Genomic DNA, 22,537 nt, shown 5'->3' with positions numbered 1-22,537 from the left:
TACGCATCATTTGTGCCTGCCATGCCAGTAATCTTGTAGTCCACACCTTGCCTTGCCTTCTGCCGCCACATTGCTTGTTGGAGTTCATGTTTTAATGAGGAATTGTTTCTAGTACAGTGTGGGTGAGTGGGGTGAACAACAAGCTAATTTTACAGCTACAGTTTCTGCACTAACATAGCTTTTCTGCTTTTGTAGTGCAACTCTCCAAAATAGCGAGTGCATCGCAAACTCAATTTTGCTGCAAAACTACAGTGCTGTAACAATTAACGTCTGTTCTTTGTTGTGAAAACACACTTCTGTGCTCCAGTCAGTATTTTTGTGTGTCAAATGACTCAATATCTTTCAGAAGTGAAAGGTGGGGGGGCTTCCGAACGTCATTTTAAAACTCAGTTTGGGCCGGGTCTACACTATACTAGTCTGCCAACTTGAACTCACATTAAGCAGGACGCTTCCAAACTCACTACATGTGGCGTCATACAAAGTAAATAACTGCATTTGGTCCTGTGGGGGGTAGGGGCAGTCTACAACAGCCTGCGTAACCTTTTTTTTCCAAATTAAATTCCACGTGACCACGCCCCGGCACACGCACCGCAAGAGTCATTGCCGCCAGAGTTCAGCACGACGTGGAGGCGGGCAGTGTTCTTGGAGCAGCAGCAGTATTTAGCAGGCCTCTTATAAAGGCAGTGCCACCAGTAAAGTAAACCTGTGAGTAAAAATGAAAAACCAAACCATTCTACGCAATTGTATATTAGCGTTATTTTCTCCTCAAGCGAAAGGATCGGAGACACGACAGTCTAAGAGCATTTGTCGTGTGCTAGTGCACTGCAGTCCTGCTGGCCATTTAATTCCATGGAGCCAGGCGGCTGCATCGCTGTCGTGGGGCTCTGTGGACCAGCTCGCCCTTTTCGACCAGCTCGGCTGAGCTGACGGTGGTGCGGTTCTGTATGGGATGTCGGACATTGGAGCATTTTGTGCAGACTCGTCCCAGTCTGGAGCAGCCGCCTTCTCTTTTGTCAGTGTGCTCTGGCCTTTGCTGGTTGACTTATGACGGGTGGATTTGATAGCCTGGTGATGGCACATGCGTGTTGTTCGGGTTTACGTTCAGAGTTGTGTGTTGGCGGCTGCTGTTTGTACGAGGTAATTGCCATTGTGGTGCTCCGTTGGGGGTCACAGCATTCCTTTTGGTGGTGCGTGCTGGGGGGCGGGTGTTTGCTCTGCCATTTCGAGTGAAGTGATGCATTGATTGTCAGCATTGGGGCGCTTGAGCTCGGCGAGGCTCAAAAGTGCAAGCAGCAGCTCTAAAATACAAGACGGAGGGAAGAGAGGGGAGGGGGGAGGAGAAATGCGACACGGCGGGAAGGGGAGGGGGCGGAGCGGGTACAATAAACAAGACGGAGGGAAGAGAGGGGAGGGGGGAGGAGAAGTGCGACAGGGGAAATGCGAGACGGCGGGAAGGGGAGGGGGCGGAGCGGGTAAACAAAAGTTCAGCACGACGTGGAGGCGGGCAGTGTTCTTGGAGCAGCAGCAGTATTTAGCAGGCCTCTTATAAAGGCAGTGCCACCAGTAAAGTAAACCTGTGAGTAAAAATGAAAAACCAAACCATTCTACGCAATTGTATATTAGCGTTATTTTCTCCTCAAGCGAAAGGATCGGAGACACGACAGTCTAAGAGCATTTGTCGTGTGCTAGTGCACTGCAGTCCTGCTGGCCATTTAATTCCATGGAGCCAGGCGGCTGCATCGCTGTCGTGGGGCTCTGTGGACCAGCTCGCCCTTTTCGACCAGCTCGGCTGAGCTGACGGTGGTGCGGTTCTGTATGGGATGTCGGACATTGGAGCATTTTGTGCAGACTCGTCCCAGTCTGGAGCAGCCGCCTTCTCTTTTGTCAGTGTGCTCTGGCCTTTGCTGGTTGACTTATGACGGGTGGATTTGATAGCCTGGTGATGGCACATGCGTGTTGTTCGGGTTTACGTTCAGAGTTGTGTGTTGGCGGCTGCTGTTTGTACGAGGTAATTGCCATTGTGGTGCTCCGTTGGGGGTCACAGCATTCCTTTTGGTGGTGCGTGCTGGGGGGCGGGTGTTTGCTCTGCCATTTCGAGTGAAGTGATGCATTGATTGTCAGCATTGGGGCGCTTGAGCTCGGCGAGGCTCAAAAGTGCAAGCAGCAGCTCTAAAATACAAGACGGAGGGAAGAGAGGGGAGGGGGGAGGAGAAATGCGACACGGCGGGAAGGGGAGGGGGCGGAGCGGGTACAATAAACAAGACGGAGGGAAGAGAGGGGAGGGGGGAGGAGAAGTGCGACAGGGGAAATGCGAGACGGCGGGAAGGGGAGGGGGCGGAGCGGGTAAACAAAGACGGACGTGCACGCGCTTTTAAGCTCAATGCGCATGCGCATTGAGCTTAAAAGTCACGGGCACTGCAAGGAATCGCCACGATTCCTTGCAGTGTGGATAAAGAGCGGATAAGTCCCAATACTCTCGCCTTGCTCGATGCGCATGCGCATCGACAGGCGAGACCTAAAAAGAAAGTGAAGAAAAAGATTAAAGCTGAAGGCTTCTCGGATCTTACATGCCCCCTCTCCCCCACTGAAAAAAAACCACCAGATCCGAAATGCTGTCCCTGGGCAGAGAGGCCCATTACCATTCTGTACGTGATAATTAGGCCAAAATACAGAATGATAACGGGCCTGATAGCAGTCTGTGCCAGGTTGGGGAGGGGCTGCTGCACGCCACAGATCACAGCAGGAGGGTGAGCTGGCCACTGCAGTGAGAGTTACAGGCTGCTTGCAATGTCTGAAATTACAGACAAAAGGCGTCCGTGGAAGAAACCCTTCGGACAACGGCAATAGGCCCAAATTACGGGCAGTCCGTGAAATTTACGGATGGTTGATCACCCTAGACCACATGTGACCTCACTCATGACATCATTGAGGGTGGCACACTATACTAAGTGCAAAGTCACATATTACATGTTCAACAGCATTGCCGATGGTGTTACATATGACGTCGTCACCAATGGCAATGAGAACGTAGAGCTGCAGCATGTGTTGTAGTCAGCTACACGTGACATACATCATTCATTGCCTGTCCTCCCCTCCACAGATGTTTTAAGGCGTTGGAAAATTGGACTCTGCCCCAGGGCCCCGGCCGTTCAGGGGGACCCCTCATAGAGCCACCTCTGTTCTGAGTCTTACCCTGATGACCATGAATACGTTTTAAGCAGATTGTTTAAAATATAATTTTTCTTTAATTTATTTTTAATGTGGGGGATGTTTGAGAGACTATTTGAGACATTTTGCAGAGAAATGTTGTGCTGATGTTTCATGCAACATCAATAAAAATAAAAGTTCAAATAGGAATTCAAATATGAGAAATGGGAGTGTGTCACAGAGATTATCTGAAGTAACATTAGTGAGCTGCTGCTGTGTTACAATATCTGAAAACACGTTACTATCCATGAATATTAGACATTAACACATTTATAATTTGGACCAGTGTGCCTGTGACCTGGACAAAGAGGGATGAAAGAGTTGAAATAAATACACAAATTCATAGCTGTTACTAACAGGGGCCCCCAAAATCCTAAAGATGTCCCTGCTTCCCTGTAGCCGTGCCACCTACTTTCGTCTATTCTGACAGTCGGCGTCAAAGGCCAATCCAAGCCCATCGTTGGGGAAACCCCGACCGATTTTTGAGTCAAAATAAGAAATTTTTTGGAGGGGTGGGAGAATGAAGGACTCTAAACCTAATGTCTTTTACTCTCTACACATTTTTGAATTTCCATAATTTAGGCCACTGGTATCACACTCCCTCTATTTTTACACGTGATTATTTCCCTATATGTGTCTTTTACCCCTTGAATATTTTCTCAATATCGGTTGCTTAAAATATTAATCGTGCAGTCATTTACTAGGACGCCATAGCTACTTCCGAGCGAACTTGATGAAATACTACTAGTTGTATATTAGTGCCTTTTTTTGCAATCCGTGAATGCCGGAGTCATAATAAAGTGTGTGATTTATACTTAGCTAGTTAAATCTTGCTTCTTCATTCTATCTCTTTTCTTAGCGATACGATCACTAGTAGCACAAAAGTTCACGGCCCTGGTCTAATTATATAATATTTACAGTAACAAATTAATATTTTTTAATAGACAATTGGACTTTATTTCCTTCTCTGCTTGTCAGATCTAGTACATATAATCTTTAAGTTTTGCTAACGCATGTTTACTACAATACAAAGGGCCAAATGTAGGTAGCCAAATACCGGTCGGTAACGGCCAAAAATCTGTACAGTTGCTGTTACCGACCGGTATTTAGCTTTTTCCAATGTAGGTGGGTATAAATAAGGATTCGGTAATTTACCGATTCGGTAATTCAAGGAATCGGTAAATTACAGAATCCTTAAGATACCGAATCGGTAAATTACAGAATCCTCAATGTAGGGAGCACTCAAGTGAGTGCGTTTGTGATCAGAGGGTTCGTTCTTTACCACCAACTACAAGTTGGTGGTAAATATCGGAAACTATTCAAAAAGCAAATTTGTGCTTTTTGAAAAGTGCGATGTGGCACATACATGCCCTTGGGGCATGTATGTGTACCACTTGTGCACACATGAACGATTCAAGGGTGCAACAGGGTGTTAATGTGACACCCTGCCACCCTTGAGTATGATCCCCCTATTACCGATTCTGAAATACCGAATCGGTAAAATTCAGTTTTTTAGAATCGGTAAATATGGATTACCTACATATGGCCAAAGTTTTTTTTAATTTAAATGCACCTGTTTTTGTCTTTAGTAATACTTTTCTTGAATTTCCTATATTTTTTCTCTCCTCCTTGGATCGAACATAATAAGTCTTCTTATGATACAGCTCAGGCAATTGGGGTGGTGATCTGCTGCCGCCTGAAGCATCTCTTAAATGCACATTGGTTCCTTGTTTTCAGTGTACAAATAAAAAATGCCATTATATTTACTTTTCCCAACAGGTACATGAGATGGAGGTGGTGGCCTAGGGTTCCAAGCATTATATGTGAAGACAGTGGGCTTATCCCAAATGCATGACACAAAGTGAAGAAGTCACATTACGTCTCCCTGTCGATGCTTCAGTTTTACTTTGCTATAGAGCCTGAGTGTAACAATTGTCTTAGCCTTGTGTTTAACTCTACGTCATTGTTATGACTGTGTCGAGGAGCCAAGAAGAGTTTTGTGAATGTAACCTGACTAGCTAAGTCCTACACATGTTGGTTCCTACAAGCCTCTGTGCCCACCGTAAACGCATTTCGCTCCAAAGTCTGCATCTGAAAGGCTACCTAACGCGACCATGTCCAAAATCATGCGTTGCACTTTCCACTGGTTTTCTTACGTCAGAATTTGTGTTTTTTGCGAGCTGAGACTGGAATTGTCATTTTACTTGAGCCATCATTACTTTTGCATCTCACATCTGTTTCTAGGAGCTGCCAGAAAAATGGAACAATATCAAGAAGATGGCAATCTCTGTGAAGCAGCACGTGGCCCCTCTGCAGGCAAATGAAGTAACCCAGCTTCGCAGGAAATGTGCCACTTTTGATGTACAGCAGCATACCTTTAGAGAAAGATTTCGCAAGGAGGCACCTTTCAGGTAGCTATGAACAATAAATGGTTATCAGCTGTCCATTTTTTATTTGACACGAAATGTTTGCTCTTTGCTCAGATTGGGTTTAAATTAACTCCCAGATTGAATGTAATTGTAATCGTATTTATACAGCGCCTACTGCCCCTGACGAGGCGCCGTAGCCCATGGCTAGTTGTTAATCAAGTCATTATTGTTAGCATTTGCAATTAGTCGTGCTCTCAAGAAAAAAATTGCATGCATTACTTCGGTTACTTTTGATAGATTATATTAATAGCAGTTAGGTGTGCTCATTTAGTGCTACCTGGTTTCAGGTGAATGGTTGGTGAGAGAGATAGGCTGGCGAAGGTTATGTAATGTTCGGTTTCATGGACAGGGTTTTAAAGAGGAAATTAAATGAGGTATCAGCCAATTGCAAAATTACAATTAGAGAGATTGAGGCAAGCAAACATGGGACTGAGAGGAGGCTAGACTCAGAAATAGAAGGCATGCAGAAGATGGAAGGTAAGAAGAGGGTCACCGAAGAAAGTAAGGAGAGGAATCAAGCAGGAGTTAGTCAAAGTTAATTTTTCATGCAGGGATTTGGAAGTAACGTGGGAGAAGGCTTTGTGAGATAGCAAGCAAACTGGGCCCATATTACAGATAGAGCACACTAACCATGTTTGCGTCACAGGCAACCGTAAAGCAGGTGTGCCTGGTGCAAACATAGAAAGTGCCCCCTTTGAGAAAGAATGTGCTTCCTTCATGTTTTAAAGCTGCTCCGTGTTTCTCTGTGCAGGAGGCAACCCATCCTTCACTTTTAAAATGGATTAGAGATCCCCTTGCAGGCGGTTGCATTGAGTGATTGCACGCACCTGCAAGGGGATGTCTGGGGGGTCCATGGGACTCCTTTCATCCCTTTAGAGAGCTGCCACCTTGTTGTGGCCCACTTTCAATGCACCTTCTAAAGGCATGTTAGCCTTTGTGCCCACATCAGTTATACAGTAAGGACGCAAAGGCAAAAAATGTCCCTCATTTGGACTGGGCCACACCACAGTGCAAACGAGGGAACTCCCCCTAATAATGGCGCTATATGTGTGCCAGCACTATCTATATTACAGAAGGGGCCACACAGCATTTGCAGACCTTTCTGTAATACCAAAGTCCCCCCGGGACACGCAAAGCCTGTGCAATCACCTGTTGTGCCCCTCGGGCACTTGTGTAATACAACGCCTGGATGTAAGCTGTATAAAGCGACATTATACACATTGCTCCATATCCAGGGCAAATACCTTATTATGCAATTCCGAGTGTGTAAACATCATTTAATCATTAACATCCCAAGCCTTCTGTGTGCCAAGTCTAAACCAGCCCTTTTAAACATATTCTGGATTATCTCAACCGTGGTACAGGGTCTGTATGCTGCACAGAGGGAGTGGCGTTGACAAAAAGGTCTCATTTATAGATTTTCCCTCACTATTCTGTATTCAATTTTGTCACTTACCACAAATGACTTATTTGGCACTGTCTGAAAGCATGTTGGACTGGCACATTCTGATTGGCTGAGACAATGTCCTAGCCAGGCACAATCCACCATTCCAATCAGGGGTGTGTGATTACACTCACTGTATAACCTGCGCTCACCCTTGGGTAGCTTGCCTCTGAGCAGTCAGGCTTATCACAAAGGCAATGTGTAAAGCATTAGCAAAGCACTCTCACAAAATGAATACACTGAGCCTCACAAAAGAGACTTCACGTGTGGTGAATGTAAATAAAGTCTGCACTCAACACACACATTCATTTTACACAACATGAACATCATGTTACTGTGGTCCTAAATAACAATTGGAAATATCACTAACAGTAACTAGGCCCGACCTTATAAAAATTACATTAGTAAATGCACACTTGTGAAACATCCTACTCCCCCCGCACCCTTATGCGGTTGATAATGCACATGCAGAGCCTGTGGCCCAAGCCCTCCTCCACCATTCAGCTAACCCAAATACCCTACATCCCTGGGCTGGAGATAAAGAAATCCTTACCCTCTGATTCTAGGCCAATCGTGGTTCATAGTCGCACTTAGTCAGGGTCCCAGGGAAGAAGGTGGGGTTAGGTAGCAGGGCAAATTAGGTGGCAGTCGACAAATGAGGTTTGGCCACTACTCCAGAAGTTCACCCATGCTATGCAGAGCAGAAGGAGGCTGAGGGCGATAGTCGTGCAATCAGAGTATTCCACACTGTACCTTCAGGCACCAGCCCAGTACTGTGAAGCATGGGGGGTGGTCATGCAGTCTCTTGACCCGCTTTTAATCGCTCTCGGAAGCGTTTCTTAGCCAACCGGGCACGATCCAGGCAATACTACCCGATCATACAAAGTTTTTGGGCTAGGTGAGTAGAGGGCAGTTGCTTTGCCGCGATTAAAGTAGAACCCAGGCAATCTGGGCACAATGGACCACAAACCCCCTCCTCTGCACCTCCCTGGAAATGAGGCACAACGTCTGGTGCTCATTGATACATGTTGCACCAGACTTTTCCAGTCACACACAATAAAGAGTCGCAAACTTAGTGCCTCCCTGGAAATGAGGCACAATGTCTGATGTGCAATGATCTGAGTTGTACCAAATAATTCTGGTCACACACACAAAAAAGAGTTGCAAATTCCGTACACACCTGGAAATAAGGCACTACATCTGGTGCATGTGGATACAGGTCGCACCAGACAGTTTCGGTCACACACAATGAATTGTTGCAAATTCCGTTCCTCCCTGGAAATGAGGCACAACGCCTGTGTGCATTGATATGGGTTGCACCGGACAATTCATGTCATGCAAACTGATGCAAGTTCAGCAGTTCCGCACGCAGTTGAATGAGGCACTACTATGGGTACACCCTCACCTCCGAGGGTTGCAACCTGTGAATCGGACACCACAAGCAATGAGTATGCAGTTGGCATGTCGCACAAGAGATATGCAGTATGATCGGTGAAGCGGGCCTCGAAGGGTCCTGCATCCGATGCATCCGTTCACCACCAACAAGACGCTTATGCTTTTTGAGGACTCACGATGCAGAGGCCACACTCCTTATATGCAGGAAGTACTTTTGGGGCTCTGCACCTGGCAATCAAGGCACAATACTTAGTTTCACACTCATGCGGTGCTACGATTTGGGATCCAGCAGATGATATGGGGACTTAAGAGGTCACTGCTCTCCAGGTGTCACAAACCAATGGTGTGGGTGCCTTGCAGGAGGTCTTTGATGTCCTTTAGACCTCCACAAGAGAACAAGGAGCAGGCCAACAAGCCCTTGGAGAGCACACTTCAGGGTGCAACACAGCAGAAGGTAGTCAGCCCAGGCCTATTCACTATTCAGGAAGGGTGGACGGGCCCTTCCAATGGCAATAATCCTCTTTGTGCACAATGTTAATGTTCATGTTACAGTGGTTTTGTAAAGCGCAAACAGATACCCAAAGTTGTTGAGGCACTAGCACTGTGGGAGAAAAAACATGAACCCTAAAAAAATTGCTTAGTGAAAAAGGCAGGTTTTCAAAGACTTCCTGAACTGGACCAGGTTAGGGATGAAGCGAATGTGAGGGGGGGGGGAAGTAGGTTCAATTCCTTGGTCCTGGTGTTCACAAAGCTCCTTCCTCCCCAGATGGCTCATTAAAACCTTTGGACCAACACAATTTTCTAGTCTATTAAGGTTTTGATGCTGCATTATAGAAAATCAGGCATTGCAGTAATCTAATTTTGCTAGCACTAATCCTGTGATCACTGTTTTGTGGGCATTGAAAGAGATGAAAGGAAAGATCTTTCTCAGCATCCTTGGAACCCGCAAAGCTTAGGACTTGACAGCCTTAATCTGCAGTCGAAAGTTAAATGATTATCCATAACTACCCCAACGCTTCTGACCTTAGTGACTGTGTGGGAAGGGCGCCCAATTCCTGTGGCCACCAGGACGGGCCATAAAGATAGGTTTTTTCCATACAGGATGACCTCTGTTTTACTTGAGTTAAGTTTTAAACAGTTTAGGTTCATCCAGTAGCCAATGGCTGCCATACAATCATAAAACCTTCCTCCTGTATGGTTATTAGAAGAGGACGTAGCTACAACCAATTAGCTGTCATCAGCATATGTGATAAGTTCCTGCCCGAAACATCTTATATGAGTGGCCAAGGGTAAAACGTAAATGTTAAATAAAAAGGGGCTGAGTGAGGACCCCTGTGGGGCCCCCGCAAGGCGGACAAAAAGGCTTGGACACAAATGGATTTAAAGCCACAACGTGTTTTCTGTCTGATAAAAAACGACTCCAATCGTTGCAGAGCTCATCTCTTGAAACCAATAGCCCGGAGACAGTTGAACAAAATCTTATGATCACCCGCATCAAAGGCTGCCAATAAATCGAGGAGTACAAGTGGTGTGCTACCACAGCAATCAACTATTGCTCTAATCTCTTCAGTGGCATTAACAAGAGCAGTTTCGGTACTATGACCACTTCTAAACCCAAATTGGGTAGTATATGACAGTTGGTTGTCCGAAAGAAATTGGGCTACTTGCTGATATAAGGCTTTTTCTATTATCTTAGCTGGAAACGGTAGCCGCAAAATAGGTTAGGGTCACTGGAATATAAATTTGACTTTTAGAGCAGAGGAAGTTTGGAAGCCTCCTTCCAGATTGTAGAAAAATATCCTTATTCCAACATGGAATTGAAAAAATTGGTCAGAGACAGGGAAACAGTTAATGATAGGCAGAGGACAGAGATCCATAGGTGAACCTGATTTAGTAGTTCTGATGACAGTAATCGCCTGTTGTAGTGATAATGGCGAGAAATCAGTGAATTTGGGGCTCTCCTCAGGTAGGGTCAATTAAGTTGGGCCTTCTGCATATGTTGCCACATTTTGATCAAAATTAGTAAACAGTTGGACAACTTTATTCCTAAAGAAATTGGCCAAGGTGTCACAGAAATCGTGACTATTATTAGCCAGAATGTTCTTAGGGGGTGAAACCAAGTTGGACAGTACCCAGTAAAGCTCTTTGTAGAAATCCTTAGCCGCAGTTACTTTTTGTGTAAAGTATAATTATTTTTTCTTAAGCATAAGTGCTTTATATTTCCTTAAGCATGATTTGTATTTCTCTTTTTCTGTGTAATTTTATTCTTTCCCCCATTTACTCTCTTGTCTTCTGCATGCTTGCTTCTGACGTTTTAAGGTTCTCAGTAAACCAAGGAACAGAGGGTGTACCTCTCCGTGAGTTACTGAGTTTAAGAGGCACAGAAATGGCTACAGCTGAATGAATCCATTCAGTATAAGTCGGAGAGGAATTTTCCAAGTTATCAGATGGGGTGGGGCATAGAGTCCCCTAAAGTTTTATTCAAAACATCTGCCTGTATTTTATTCTATGCACAAGATTTAACAGCTTGACTAAAGGATTTTATCTGGAGTAGTTTTCAATTGAGGTTTTATGTCGAACATCACCACAAGGTGGTCAGACCCAATTAGAGGAATCTGTGCTTTCATGACACTTGGGGATTATTGGAAAGCACTCCATCTAGTGTATGTCCTGCTCAATGGGTGGTATTTGTAACTAATTGAGACAGCCTGATACCCTCCAGAGTCTCCGTTAGGGTGACCGTGCCGCTGTCTTCAGAGTTTTATAAATGAAAGTTAAAATCTCTGAGCAAGTTGATGTCCTTAGCAGTCATACCTTCCTCCAACAGAGAGCTCACATTTTGTATACAAATGTTTCTCGGTCCTGGGGGGCTGAGGAGGGCAGGGTGTGATAAACTAAAATGCCCCTAAACGTAGTGAATTGGAAAGTACCACATTACATTTAAAAGCTTCACATTTGGATGTGGGCAATTGTTTGATAACTCCCACAACAGATTCCTCTGGCAATGTGCACCACACAGCTCCAGGATCTTTGGTCCCACGTCCCCACAAGTGTATCTCTACCCTGCTGAAGTATGGCACCAGCAGTTATACTGTAGTGTGCCTATGAAGTTGAGGGTGGTTCAGAGGGGTTCCCTTTGAACCACAGATGTCTTCCCTAAATTTCAGTCCTGTCTGCCATGTGGCAGTGGAAGCAGGTCTTATATTGGGGCTTTGGTTTGGCTTTCCAGAGGCCAAGCGTCTAAACCTCTCACTCCATTATATACAGAGATGCCTCAAATGGCAGAGGTCTGGCATTCCAGTTGCATGCCCAATGTTTGTAGTTGTCTCTGGGGAATGCAGTCTCTTGAAGTGGCATTTCTAAGCTATTAAAGACAAATCCCTCTTTACCACAGGAGAGTGTTTGTCATTGTGAATCCCACGATAGGAAACATTATGAGGCTGCTCTACTATAAGCCACTTTTGCAGTTTGAAGTAATTTCAACCATTGCCCCATGTTAACCTATGGGAAGAGCAAACCTCATAAGTAGTGAAAACACACATGTGTATTCTTCACTACCTGGGCAGGGAACACACATATGTACTTACCCTGCGTTTCACCTACCACTTGCGTCAACCATTAAGACTTACCCCAGGGGTGCCATAGTGGTAGTGAAATGTCCGCTCAGTATTTGCCAGTGGTTTTGAAAGGCAAACCTGAGCATAAGTGCAATTGCACACACACAGGGCGGCAAAGGCAGTCTTGACACAATTTAAAAACCTCATAGGTGCAAGTGTGCCCCCTCCGGCCTGCAATGGCAGGTTGGAGACATGTTTAAAAACATTAGGCAAGCACCTCACTAATGTGTGTAGGAAGGGAACACGCACTCTCACTCTGCATTTACAGTTTGAAAGTGCCCAGAGCCCTCAGGCCACTAAAAGGGAATCAGCAAAACCCTGATGTTGACCTATAGGAAGAGCCGACCTCCTAGGTAGGGAAAACACACATGGGGGTTCTTCACTACCTGGACAGGGATCAACTATGTGTCTTTGCTCTGTCTGTCACCTGCCGCTATTGAAATTCCATTAGATCCTTTAGCAGAGATGAATTGCTGATTAGTCTACCGGTAGGGGGTCTGCAATTATTCAGAGTAAGAAGGGTTCATTAGGGGAGAGCAGCCTTTTGTCTGCCTCAGGATCAGTGTCTTTCTGGCTGTTCATTGCCAGATGGAGATAGTTCACACCTCTGTTGTGCCTCTGTTGAGGGTATTCCAGGCTAGAGATTACCCTGGTGTGAGGAGCCTCACTGTACAGAAAGGATGCATCTGCAAAACAGCCTAGAGAGACTTGAAAAAGGTAGCCACCCCAAACTAGTTCTGTGTATTTGCCTGTACAAATTTGAACATTGTGCATCCTGCATACTGTGAAAGCATGGACAGTGCGGCGTACCAAAGGTCTTCCAACTTTGAAATAATTCACTTTTATTCCACAAGATGCTGAAAGTATGCTTAACATACTGACAAGAACAGGAGTTGGCGGCTGCTCAGTTAATTAGCTATGACATGCACCTTGCACAACCGGCTGAGAGATATTGCCTCAAAGTGGTCTCCCATGAGTGACAATGTCAGACAGTGCTATGCACACAGCAAGGCTGGTCGTGTTATCAATCAATAAATCAATCAATCAATCAGTGGTTTATAAACTTACCCGTGAGGGTCTCAAGGCGCTGGGGGGGGGGGGTGGAGCCAGTCGACGAGCCAGGTCTTGTGGTCCTTCCTGAACGCATGCAGGGTCGAGGAGCGTCTGTTGTTCACAGTGAGCTCGTTCCAGGTTTTTGCTGCGATTTAGGAGAAGAATCTCCTACCTGTTCTGTTTCTGTGGATGCGGGGGACCTCTTCCAGGCCGAGGTCGGCAGAGCGGAGGTTCCTCTAGGGTACGTGGAAGGATACTCTCTTGTTGAGGTATTTGGGTCCGATGTTGTTGAGGGATTTGTAGGTGTGAGTGAGGAGTTTGAAGGTGACCTTCTTCTCGACCGGGGAGCCAGTTGAGTTCTCGTAGGAGTTGGGCTATGTGTTTATGATGTAGTGCCCCGCGGACGAGTCTAGCCACGGCATTCTGGATGGTCTGGAGTCGGTGCAGAGAAGTTCCGTTGATTCCAGCGTATAGGGCCTTTCCGTAGTCCAGTCTGCTGGTTATGAGTGCGTGGGTGACGGTCTTTCTGCAATTGGGGAGATCCATTTGAAGGTCTTGCGGAGGATGCGCAGGCAGTTGAAACTAGTGGAAGCGATGGAGTTGATCTGGCAGGTCTTGGAGAGGGAGGAGTCGAGGATGATGGCGAGGTTTCGTTTATGGGCTGTAGGGGTCGGTGGATTTCTGAGGGCGGAGGGCCACCAGGTGTTGTCCCAGGCAGAGTTGCAGGGTCCGAGGATGAGGACCTCGGTCTTTTCTGAGTTGAGCTTCAAACAGCTGTCTTTTATCCAGGCTGCCACATTCTTCATTTCTTCCTGGAAACAGAGTCTGGTGTCTTTGGGATTTTTCGTGAGTGAGAGGATGAGCTGGGTGTCATTGGCATAGGATACAATGCTGAGTCCGTGCTGTCTGATGATGGCAGCGAAGGGGGCCATGTAGATGTTGAAGAGTGTGGGGCTGAGCGATGATCCTTGTGTTCAGGACTTTCTAGTGCTTCACGTAAGGAGTGAGGTGTAAATTCTGAGTTAGACATATCCACGAGACACACCACCAAGCAATGTTTCACACAAGCAATGCCTTTATTCTATGTCTGTGGAATTTACTGGGAGATGGAGATCCCCATAATTCAAAAGGAGGAAGGTGGTCTCCTTGCGCAAAAACGATATATGGGCTTCTTAACTGGGGCATGGTGAGCCCTGCACTGCACAGGAACTGATAATGTTTAACCAAGGCACCCAGCTCGATTGGTGAGTAGTACTGGTGCATGGTGAGCCCTAAATTCTACAGTGAGGGAGACAGTCTGATCATTGAAACTCAGCATGATGGATGAGCTGTTTCACTGGTGTGAGTGAAACACATACTGCACAGCAAGCGGGGCAATTTGCTTGTGGTACACAGCACAAGGATTAGTTTGCTCGACACGATTGGATTGATGCGTTCCAGTGCCCGAGTGTAAAGAAGTCCAAAGGTAGATCATAGGTGAATTAAGTATTTATTATAGTAAGGATCCCATCCACAGGATAAGCAGTCACCAGTAGTACAGTCCAAGATCAACTGCCTAGATACTCTAAACATAACAAGCACAGAATCTGTACAGAGCATTCCAATGCATGTGCCAACCTAGCAACAGACTGCATAACCAGGATGCCACACATCTCCCTCCTTATAACAAATAAGATTAAACAGAAAACATTATTTTACAAAGTCATTAAAATGAGTAGGTATACGTGTAATTCTTGAAGATTTCCTCGCGATGACAGGACCAACCACAGCCCGATGAGATGAAGTAGCTGTTGAAGGTTTCCTTGAGATGAGAGGACCACTCATGGGGTGATGAGATGGTATACCTGTAGGTGAAGAACTTGACACAGGAGATTTGGAATCGTCAACAAAGTCTTTCCTGATCACTACAACCCTGTTCAAGTTCCAAATGCGATGATCAGATGTTTTGACAGCATTGCCTAAAACCTTGATGACTTGAATAGGCTTAAAAAATGAAGCAGATAACATCTTGTTCTTTTTACACGGATTTTTTATAAGAACCCAATCACCCACATGTACCACCGTGTGTTTCACAGAATTTCTTAAATCATGAATCCTTTTTCTATCTTGTAGTTTTCTCTCCTGAGCTGCTTTCCACTCTTCATTATCAGTTGAACCTTTCAGATGCAAATCATTAACCCAAGGCGGGGTAACCAAAGTGTTGGGACACCTACATCTGAAAAGTTCAAAGGGTGTTTTTCCCGTAGTGGCATGTGGTGATAACCTGTAAAGCTTAACCTTTTCAAAAATATCTGATTTCCAATCTGAACCTGCAGATTTAGACATTCTAATTGTCTCCTTGAGCACACGGTTAAATCTCTCCACGGTGCCATTCGTCTCTGGGTGGTACAGAGAAGATTTTTTATGTTTAACACCATGTTTAGACAAGAATAATTCCATCTCCCTAGAGACAAGTTGACTTCCATTGTCCGTCAAAATGATGCTGGGAATACCCTCCCTAGCAAAAAGTTTCTCCAAAAAGAGTATCACATGCTTGGATTCTATGCCACGAGTGATGGCAATCTCAGGCCACCTAGAAAAGAAATCTACTAAAACTAGAACATACCATTCAGACCCTGCAGAGTATATAGGCCCAAGGATGTCCAGGCCAACTTCTTCCCAAGGGTTGTTTGGAAGTGTTCTAATAATCATGGGCTGGATTCTGGGTTTCGCTACTTTCTCACTCAAAGCACACTCCATGCAATCCCTAACTTTCCTCTCGATTTCCAAATCCATGCTGGGCCACCAGTATGACATCCTCAGATTCTCCTTTGTCTTTGAAATGCCCATATGTCCACAATGAGCCAGTGAAATGAGCTCACTTCTAATAGAAGCCGGAGGAACCAGCCTAGTACCTCTTACAAGTAAACCGTCATATTCAGATAATTGATCCTTAACATGCCAACATTTCTCCAATATGTCACCATCTTTTGGCTTAACCTTCCATCCAATCTTGATCAATCTCAAAATTTCCACTAGGGCTAAATCTTCCTGTGAAGCCTCCAACCATTTACACTTATCAATGACACCCTCACCAACTGAACAAACCATTTCATCTTCACCTTCCAAATCATCCTCCAGATCTAAATCTTCTTGAGAGACAAGACGAGATAAGGCATCAGCTACTTTATTTTCAACACCTGGTAAATATCTAACTTCAAAGTTATAATCTTGTAAACCTACAACCCATCTTGTGATTCTACTGGAAACAGCATCTATCCCTTTGGTTTTTAAGATCTCGCATAACGGTTTGTGGTCAGTCCTCACTTCAAAAGTACTTCCCCACAAAAAAAATTTCAATTTCTTTACGGCCCAAAAGACCGCTAGCGCTTCACGCTCTACCACAGAATATCTTAGCTCTGGACCTCTCAAACTTCTTGACAAAAACAAAATGACTACTTCACTCCCTTCGATCTTCTGCGTTAAGACTGCCCCTAATCCTTTTAGACTTGCATCTGTTATTAGAACAGATTTCCTCTCAGGGTCAAAACTATTCAACTTGGGGGCATTGTTCAACTTTTCTTTAAGCGCAATGAATTCTTTTTCACATTCTTCACTCCATACAAATTCAGATCCTTTTTTTAATAACGATCTCATGCTAACACACAGTGAAGCAAAACCACATATAAACTTGTTATAGTACTCTGCCATACCTAGAAAGCTAATCAATTCCTCCTTGTTTTTAGGGGAAGACATCTTTATCATAGTGTTAATTAGACCAGCTTTTGGTGAAATACCACCCTCTGAGATTGTGCGCCCCAGATAATCTATGGAGTCTTTCTTGAATTTACACTTTTCCAATTTTACTGTTAGACCAGCTTCACATAAACGTTGCAAAACACCAATCAGTCTCAGATCGTGCTCCTTATCACAACTTCCAAAGATCAGGATGTCATCTTGATACACTCTCACACCTTCCAAACCCTTCAAGACACCCTCCAAAGCTCTTTGAAAAACTGAGGCAGCTGATACTAGCCCAAAAGGAAGCCTCACAAAGCGAAAAGTGCCAAATGGTGTTACAAATGCAGTTAGATCTTTTGAGTCTTCATCAAGCCTTATCTGGTGGTAGGCGGATCTTAAATCCACCGTACTAAAGACCTTTGCCCCTTTTAATAACATTAACATGTCTGCAATTTTTGGTAAAGGGTAGTGATCTACCACCACATTTTTGTTTAATTCTCTAAGGTCTATGCACAAACGAAGAGAGCCATCCGATTTCTTGGCGGCTACAATCGGAGCGACCCATTGGGTAGCTTCAACTTCTTCTATGATGCCTTCCTTAACCAATTTCTCCAATTCCATTTTAACTTGATCCCTAACAGTAACGGGAACAGTACGTACTTTACAACAAACAGGTATGGCGTCCTTCTTCAACTTAATGTGATGATCATAGTTCTTCAAACAACCCAACTTTTCAGTAAAGACAGTGGGAAAATTCTTTTTTAATTTATCTGAAAAGGACTCATCACAATTCTGGTTTATGTTGATTGAATCAGTGTTAACAAAGGGAAAATCCTTTAAGATGATGGGGGGAGAGGAATTCGGATCTAGCATTACTCCTAAATCTTTTTGAACAAACCAACTCAAGATATTGTCCCCCTTTTGTGAAATATAGATTTTCGAGTTGGTAAGTCTCTCTTTATAATTAATGTTTCCCAAGAAGTATCCTAAAATCTCTATAGGTTTCCTACCATATGCAAGTGGTTTTATATCTGGACGAAACATTTTAATTTTACCTTGTAAATACCTGAGATAAAATTCTTTTGCAACAATGGTGATCTTGGCACCTGAATCAAATAATACTTTTACTGGATGACCATTGACCAAAATCTCATCAATAGGACAATTCTTTGGTTGTGGACCAAAAACTACTTGAACCAAAACTTGGCCACAATCAACATTTTCATCATTTTCATAATAATCATTTGTGTCATCAAAATCATAATAAATTTCATTAACTTTGCCTTTGTACTCTCTCCCTTTGCAAACAATAGTAACATGTCCCTTTCTTTTGCACTTGCTACAGGTAGCTTTCCATCCAGGGCATTGTCTATCATTTGCAAAATGTCCCATTTTGCCACATCTAAAACATTTCACTTGTGTAAAATCAAACTTCTTGTCTGGTCTAGCATTGAGAGTTTTGCTGGCAGTTACATCCCTCATATTACTTCTCTGGCCGGCATTTTCCCTAGTTGTATTCAGAGTCTTGACAAGATTAATAGTACTACTGTTCTTACTTTCACCATTCTTCTTTATGACTTCTACACATTTAATAGAATGTTCAATCCTTTTGGCTATGGTGATTACATCATCTAAATCAGGTTCATCTTTTTGCCATAATTCCTCTCTAACACATTCAATGCTACAACCTAGCATGAACTGATCCCTTATTCTTTCATCAGTAGAGGCAGCAAACTTGCAAGATGAAGCTAATTTTCTTAGCGCAGTTATATAATTCTCTATGCTTTCCTCCTCAAGTTGTAATCTGCGACCAAAATGATACCTTTCTAAGATAGTAGAAACTTTCGGAAGGTAATGTTTATCTAACATAGCTATGCAAATTTCATATTCGTTAAGATTCCTATCTTGTATCTCTGGGAGATGATCGAATACCTCCTGGCCCTCTGTGCCTAAACAGTGTAATAACAAAGCTGTTTTCCTTTCTGCGCTTAAGTTGGCCCCACAAACTTTTGCATATCTTTCAAACACTTTGCACCACTTTTTCCACCTAATTGGAGGATCTCCTGGATTTTGCAAAAAGAAGGGTGGAGCGGTGACATTCTGCATTATGTGTACATAAACAATGATATAGAAATTATATAAGAAAAGGAATGTAAGCAGATTAAGTTAGTATTAAGGAATGTTTTCTCAGACTATAAACAATGAATTACTATAGCAGTTTTTTCTCTTTGAACCTGAAAGTAAAATGCAGGATTAATAATATAATTTGAAAGAAGGCTATCACATTTGAGTTATGAAGAAGAATTATGTTTCCCTTCCTTTCCTTCTTTTTTTTTTTTTTTTTTTATCACAGTCTCAGTGTCTAATAAAATATCCAGTTCAATACCTGTTGTTGTGTAAATTCTCCTGAAGGAACAACAGTTGAACCGCTTGAAAATGCTTGAAAACGAGTTAAATGAAATTTTTTTGACGAATCTGCTGTTCCCTAAATGAGCAAAAGTTGTTTATAACGAATCTGTGTACTCGAAGACGAAGTCGCCGTGTTGTTGTGGCAACCGCGTCATGACGCTCCTTGTCGGTGAACGTGTAATGGCGCTCTTTGTTGCTGCGGTGGAGTGAGCGAACGTTGCGCTCGAGAAGAGAAGAAAAATTGCGGTGAGTCCATTTAAATGGAACAAAAAAACCACAGTACCTTTTTCTAAAAGTTTCAAAATGAGGTGAAGGAGATATCTTTGTATCCTTGTTGAGATCCTTTCTTCAATTCTTCATAAATCCCATCCTCGTCGCCAAATGTAAAGAAGTCCAAAGGTAGATCATAGGTGAATTAAGTATTTATTATAGTAAGGATCCCATCCACAGGATAAGCAGTCACCAGTAGTACAGTCCAAGATCAACTGCCTAGATACTCTAAACATAACAAGCACAGAATCTGTACAGAGCATTCCAATGCATGTGCCAACCTAGCAACAGACTGCATAACCAGGATGCCACACAGAGCCACTCACAGCACAGAGAGGGATATGGTTTGCTTGTGGCATACAGCACGAAGGCTGACCTATTTTACTGGTGCATGGTGAGCCTTGCACTCTGGTTGTGATACACAGCACACGGATGGAGTTGCAGGCCTGTGTATGACACAGAGGAGGATATCTGGGGTAGTACTGGCGCTAGTTTAGCCCCACACCGCCCAGAAATTGCCAGTTATGCACTGCAAAAGTGACAGGATACAGGAGCTTACTGACCCCACACTGCACAATAAGAAAATGTTACAAATATAACTTCTCATATGGGCATATAGATAAGACTCTCCATTGCGACAGACCTAGTTGACATAGGGAGAGAGGCAGCAACACAATAGCACTCTTACTATAGCTCTCTGTTGAGTTGCAAAGCAATATGGTCTAGTGTTGAATAACCTTCGAATGTTATATGAATTGGCCAGTTGCTGACCATGTAGAACTCACCTGGCCTGTGACGCAATTGTTAAAACATCATTTACCAACTGCGAATGACCTATAATATTTTCAAGAGTACAGTGTGTTAGGTTTAGCCGTGAGAAAGAATTTGCATCAAGCAAGGATTATTGGCTTTCTAAAGTGAAGGCAGATGCAAAACTGTGTTTCACCATGCGATGTTCTGCTACCAGCTTGAATGTATCCTACTTTGGTCCAGTCAAGGAAGCCCTTCAACTAGTAGAGTCCCTAAGAGTGATCTGTCCCAGAAAAATAAAAAAAAGTTCAGCACAATCCTGCCGAAATCTTCCAAAACCTTTCACCTGGAGGAAAAAAGAGCAGTGCATTTTAACAAACTCTGGGGAGAATAGTTCAGATTCCTGAGCCAGCTCTATATCACTGCCCCTTCAGAACCATGAGCATGCAGCAGCACATCAGGGTCACGCCAGCATACAAATATGTGACTGTAGTCCAAAGCCACAATCGAACAACAGGAGAGTAAGGGTATAAGTTTTCACTCTCTTACCCCTAGTATTGGTATTAATAATCAACAGGAGAGTGAAACAACAAAGAACCACCTCAATAATTCATGTGAGGGACTAACTGGGAAAGAAAAGTGAGGAAAAAGCACACAGTGTGATTATTAAGAAGAACCCTCACTCACCAACCTAGTGGTGACATGCTTCATCATCGGGTTCCCACTGGAAGGACCTAGCGTCCCTCCAGTGTGCTACAACGCCTGGTTACAGCGGAGCTGGTTCTTGTGTGTGTTGAAGTGATAGTGCTAAGTGAGTGCAAAAAAAGAGAAATTAAAAAAGCGTAGTTGTGACTGCCAACTATTTTATTAATAGTCCAACCAACACTGGTTAAAAACAGGTGATGAGTGGACTCATAGGTGTAATCTCATTTATTAGAGACCCCTAGTCCTCAATTTAGTCAAATTTGGTCAACATGTTTCAGCTTCTTGAGCCCGAGTCGCTCAGCATTCTTCAGGACCAGTAATGTAATCCTCCGGCGGTATGCACGCGCTAAGGTGCACCCAACCGTGAGGATATTAGTGTGAAAAATAAATAAAAAGTGAGAAGTAAAATGTATTACTTATACTCACGGCAAAAGCCGTTTTAGGCTTGCTCAGCTATTTTGCTGAGGCCAAATACCTGTTGGGAGAAAAAATGTTTGTCAGGCAAATACAAAGGATGAACCAATTCAATATTAATTCGACCCTTTGTGGAAACAGTATCACATTGTTCCCTTCACCACATTTCACCCATCCCAGTGGTTTAAAAGTGACAGATATGTGAAATGCTAGACATATGCTTTCTGCTAGCATTCACAAACACTGTAGAAATATATGTCACATAGGCCAATTCATTTGTGGCAAGCGTGAATTATCAAATATCCACATTAGTGATTAACTATAACAAGGGTAGGGTCCAGTGTGTTTCATTAAGCTGAACTGCAATCCAGCTTGAAGAAAAAATGAAAATGAAGCAAAGGCAGTAGTAAAAAAACGCTTAAAAAACGGAATCTCCATCGGACTCCATTGGATATTTAAAAGCCCATAGGAAGATAAGATAAAGGCTTCTCAACTAACTCACAGAAGGTGCCTGTAGACGCTCTACATGGGCGGACACGGCAGGGGGTTATCTTCACGCCGCGTTATCTGCAATGGTTACAAGAGAAAACAAACAAATCATACATAAAGTTTTTTTCAGGACGTCTAAATAAAATAGCCAAATCAGTGATTTTTCGGATCGTCGGTCTGTAAATCCGACCGATAAACTGTAAAGCAGAGCACAGCAGACGCAACTACTTACTAGTACGCAGACGCCTCCCCTCCAGCTACCTAGCTTGTCACCACCGCGGCCCGAATGAACAAGGGGCCGTGGCGCCGTAACTGGAAATAGCGTCGCGTCCGAGTCATGTGACTCGGACACGTGATAGGAAGTCAGTGTGTCTTTCGCTACGCCTTAAAGGGGCCGTGTACTTTTGCTTTCTGGCTACCCAACTTTATTGACACAGGTTGCGAGTCGTTTTTAAAAACAGATGTTAAAGTTATACCCTCAACCTCTATATATATTGATATATATAAAAGGAGCTATCCTAACATTGATGCAGATATTGGTGCCCCATTCCGGTCGTAATGTTCAACTTTTCAAAGAATCAACCTTAGTCACAGAAATAAGATTGTTAGGGTTTTGGGGGTATTGTAGTTTTTTC

The 22,537-nt window shown here is 43.8% G+C and overlaps 1 protein-coding gene across 1 annotated transcript in view; it reads left to right on the top strand.

Moving 5' to 3' along the window:
* Window positions 1–22,537, top strand: part of DNAH9 (dynein axonemal heavy chain 9) — a 1,695,107-nt gene that overhangs the window by 440,097 nt on the left and 1,232,473 nt on the right. The window contains exon 19 of the mRNA XM_078654721.1: window positions 5,452–5,618. Within this exon, the coding sequence (XP_078510847.1) occupies window positions 5,452–5,618 (167 nt within the window). The remainder of the gene's footprint in view (window positions 1–5,451; window positions 5,619–22,537) is intronic.

Source organism: Lissotriton helveticus, chromosome 7, assembly GCF_964261635.1.
Source record: "Lissotriton helveticus chromosome 7, aLisHel1.1, whole genome shotgun sequence".
NCBI classification, from domain to species: Eukaryota; Metazoa; Chordata; class Amphibia; order Caudata; family Salamandridae; genus Lissotriton; species Lissotriton helveticus.
This window is presented reverse-complemented; position numbering and strand designations above follow the sequence as displayed.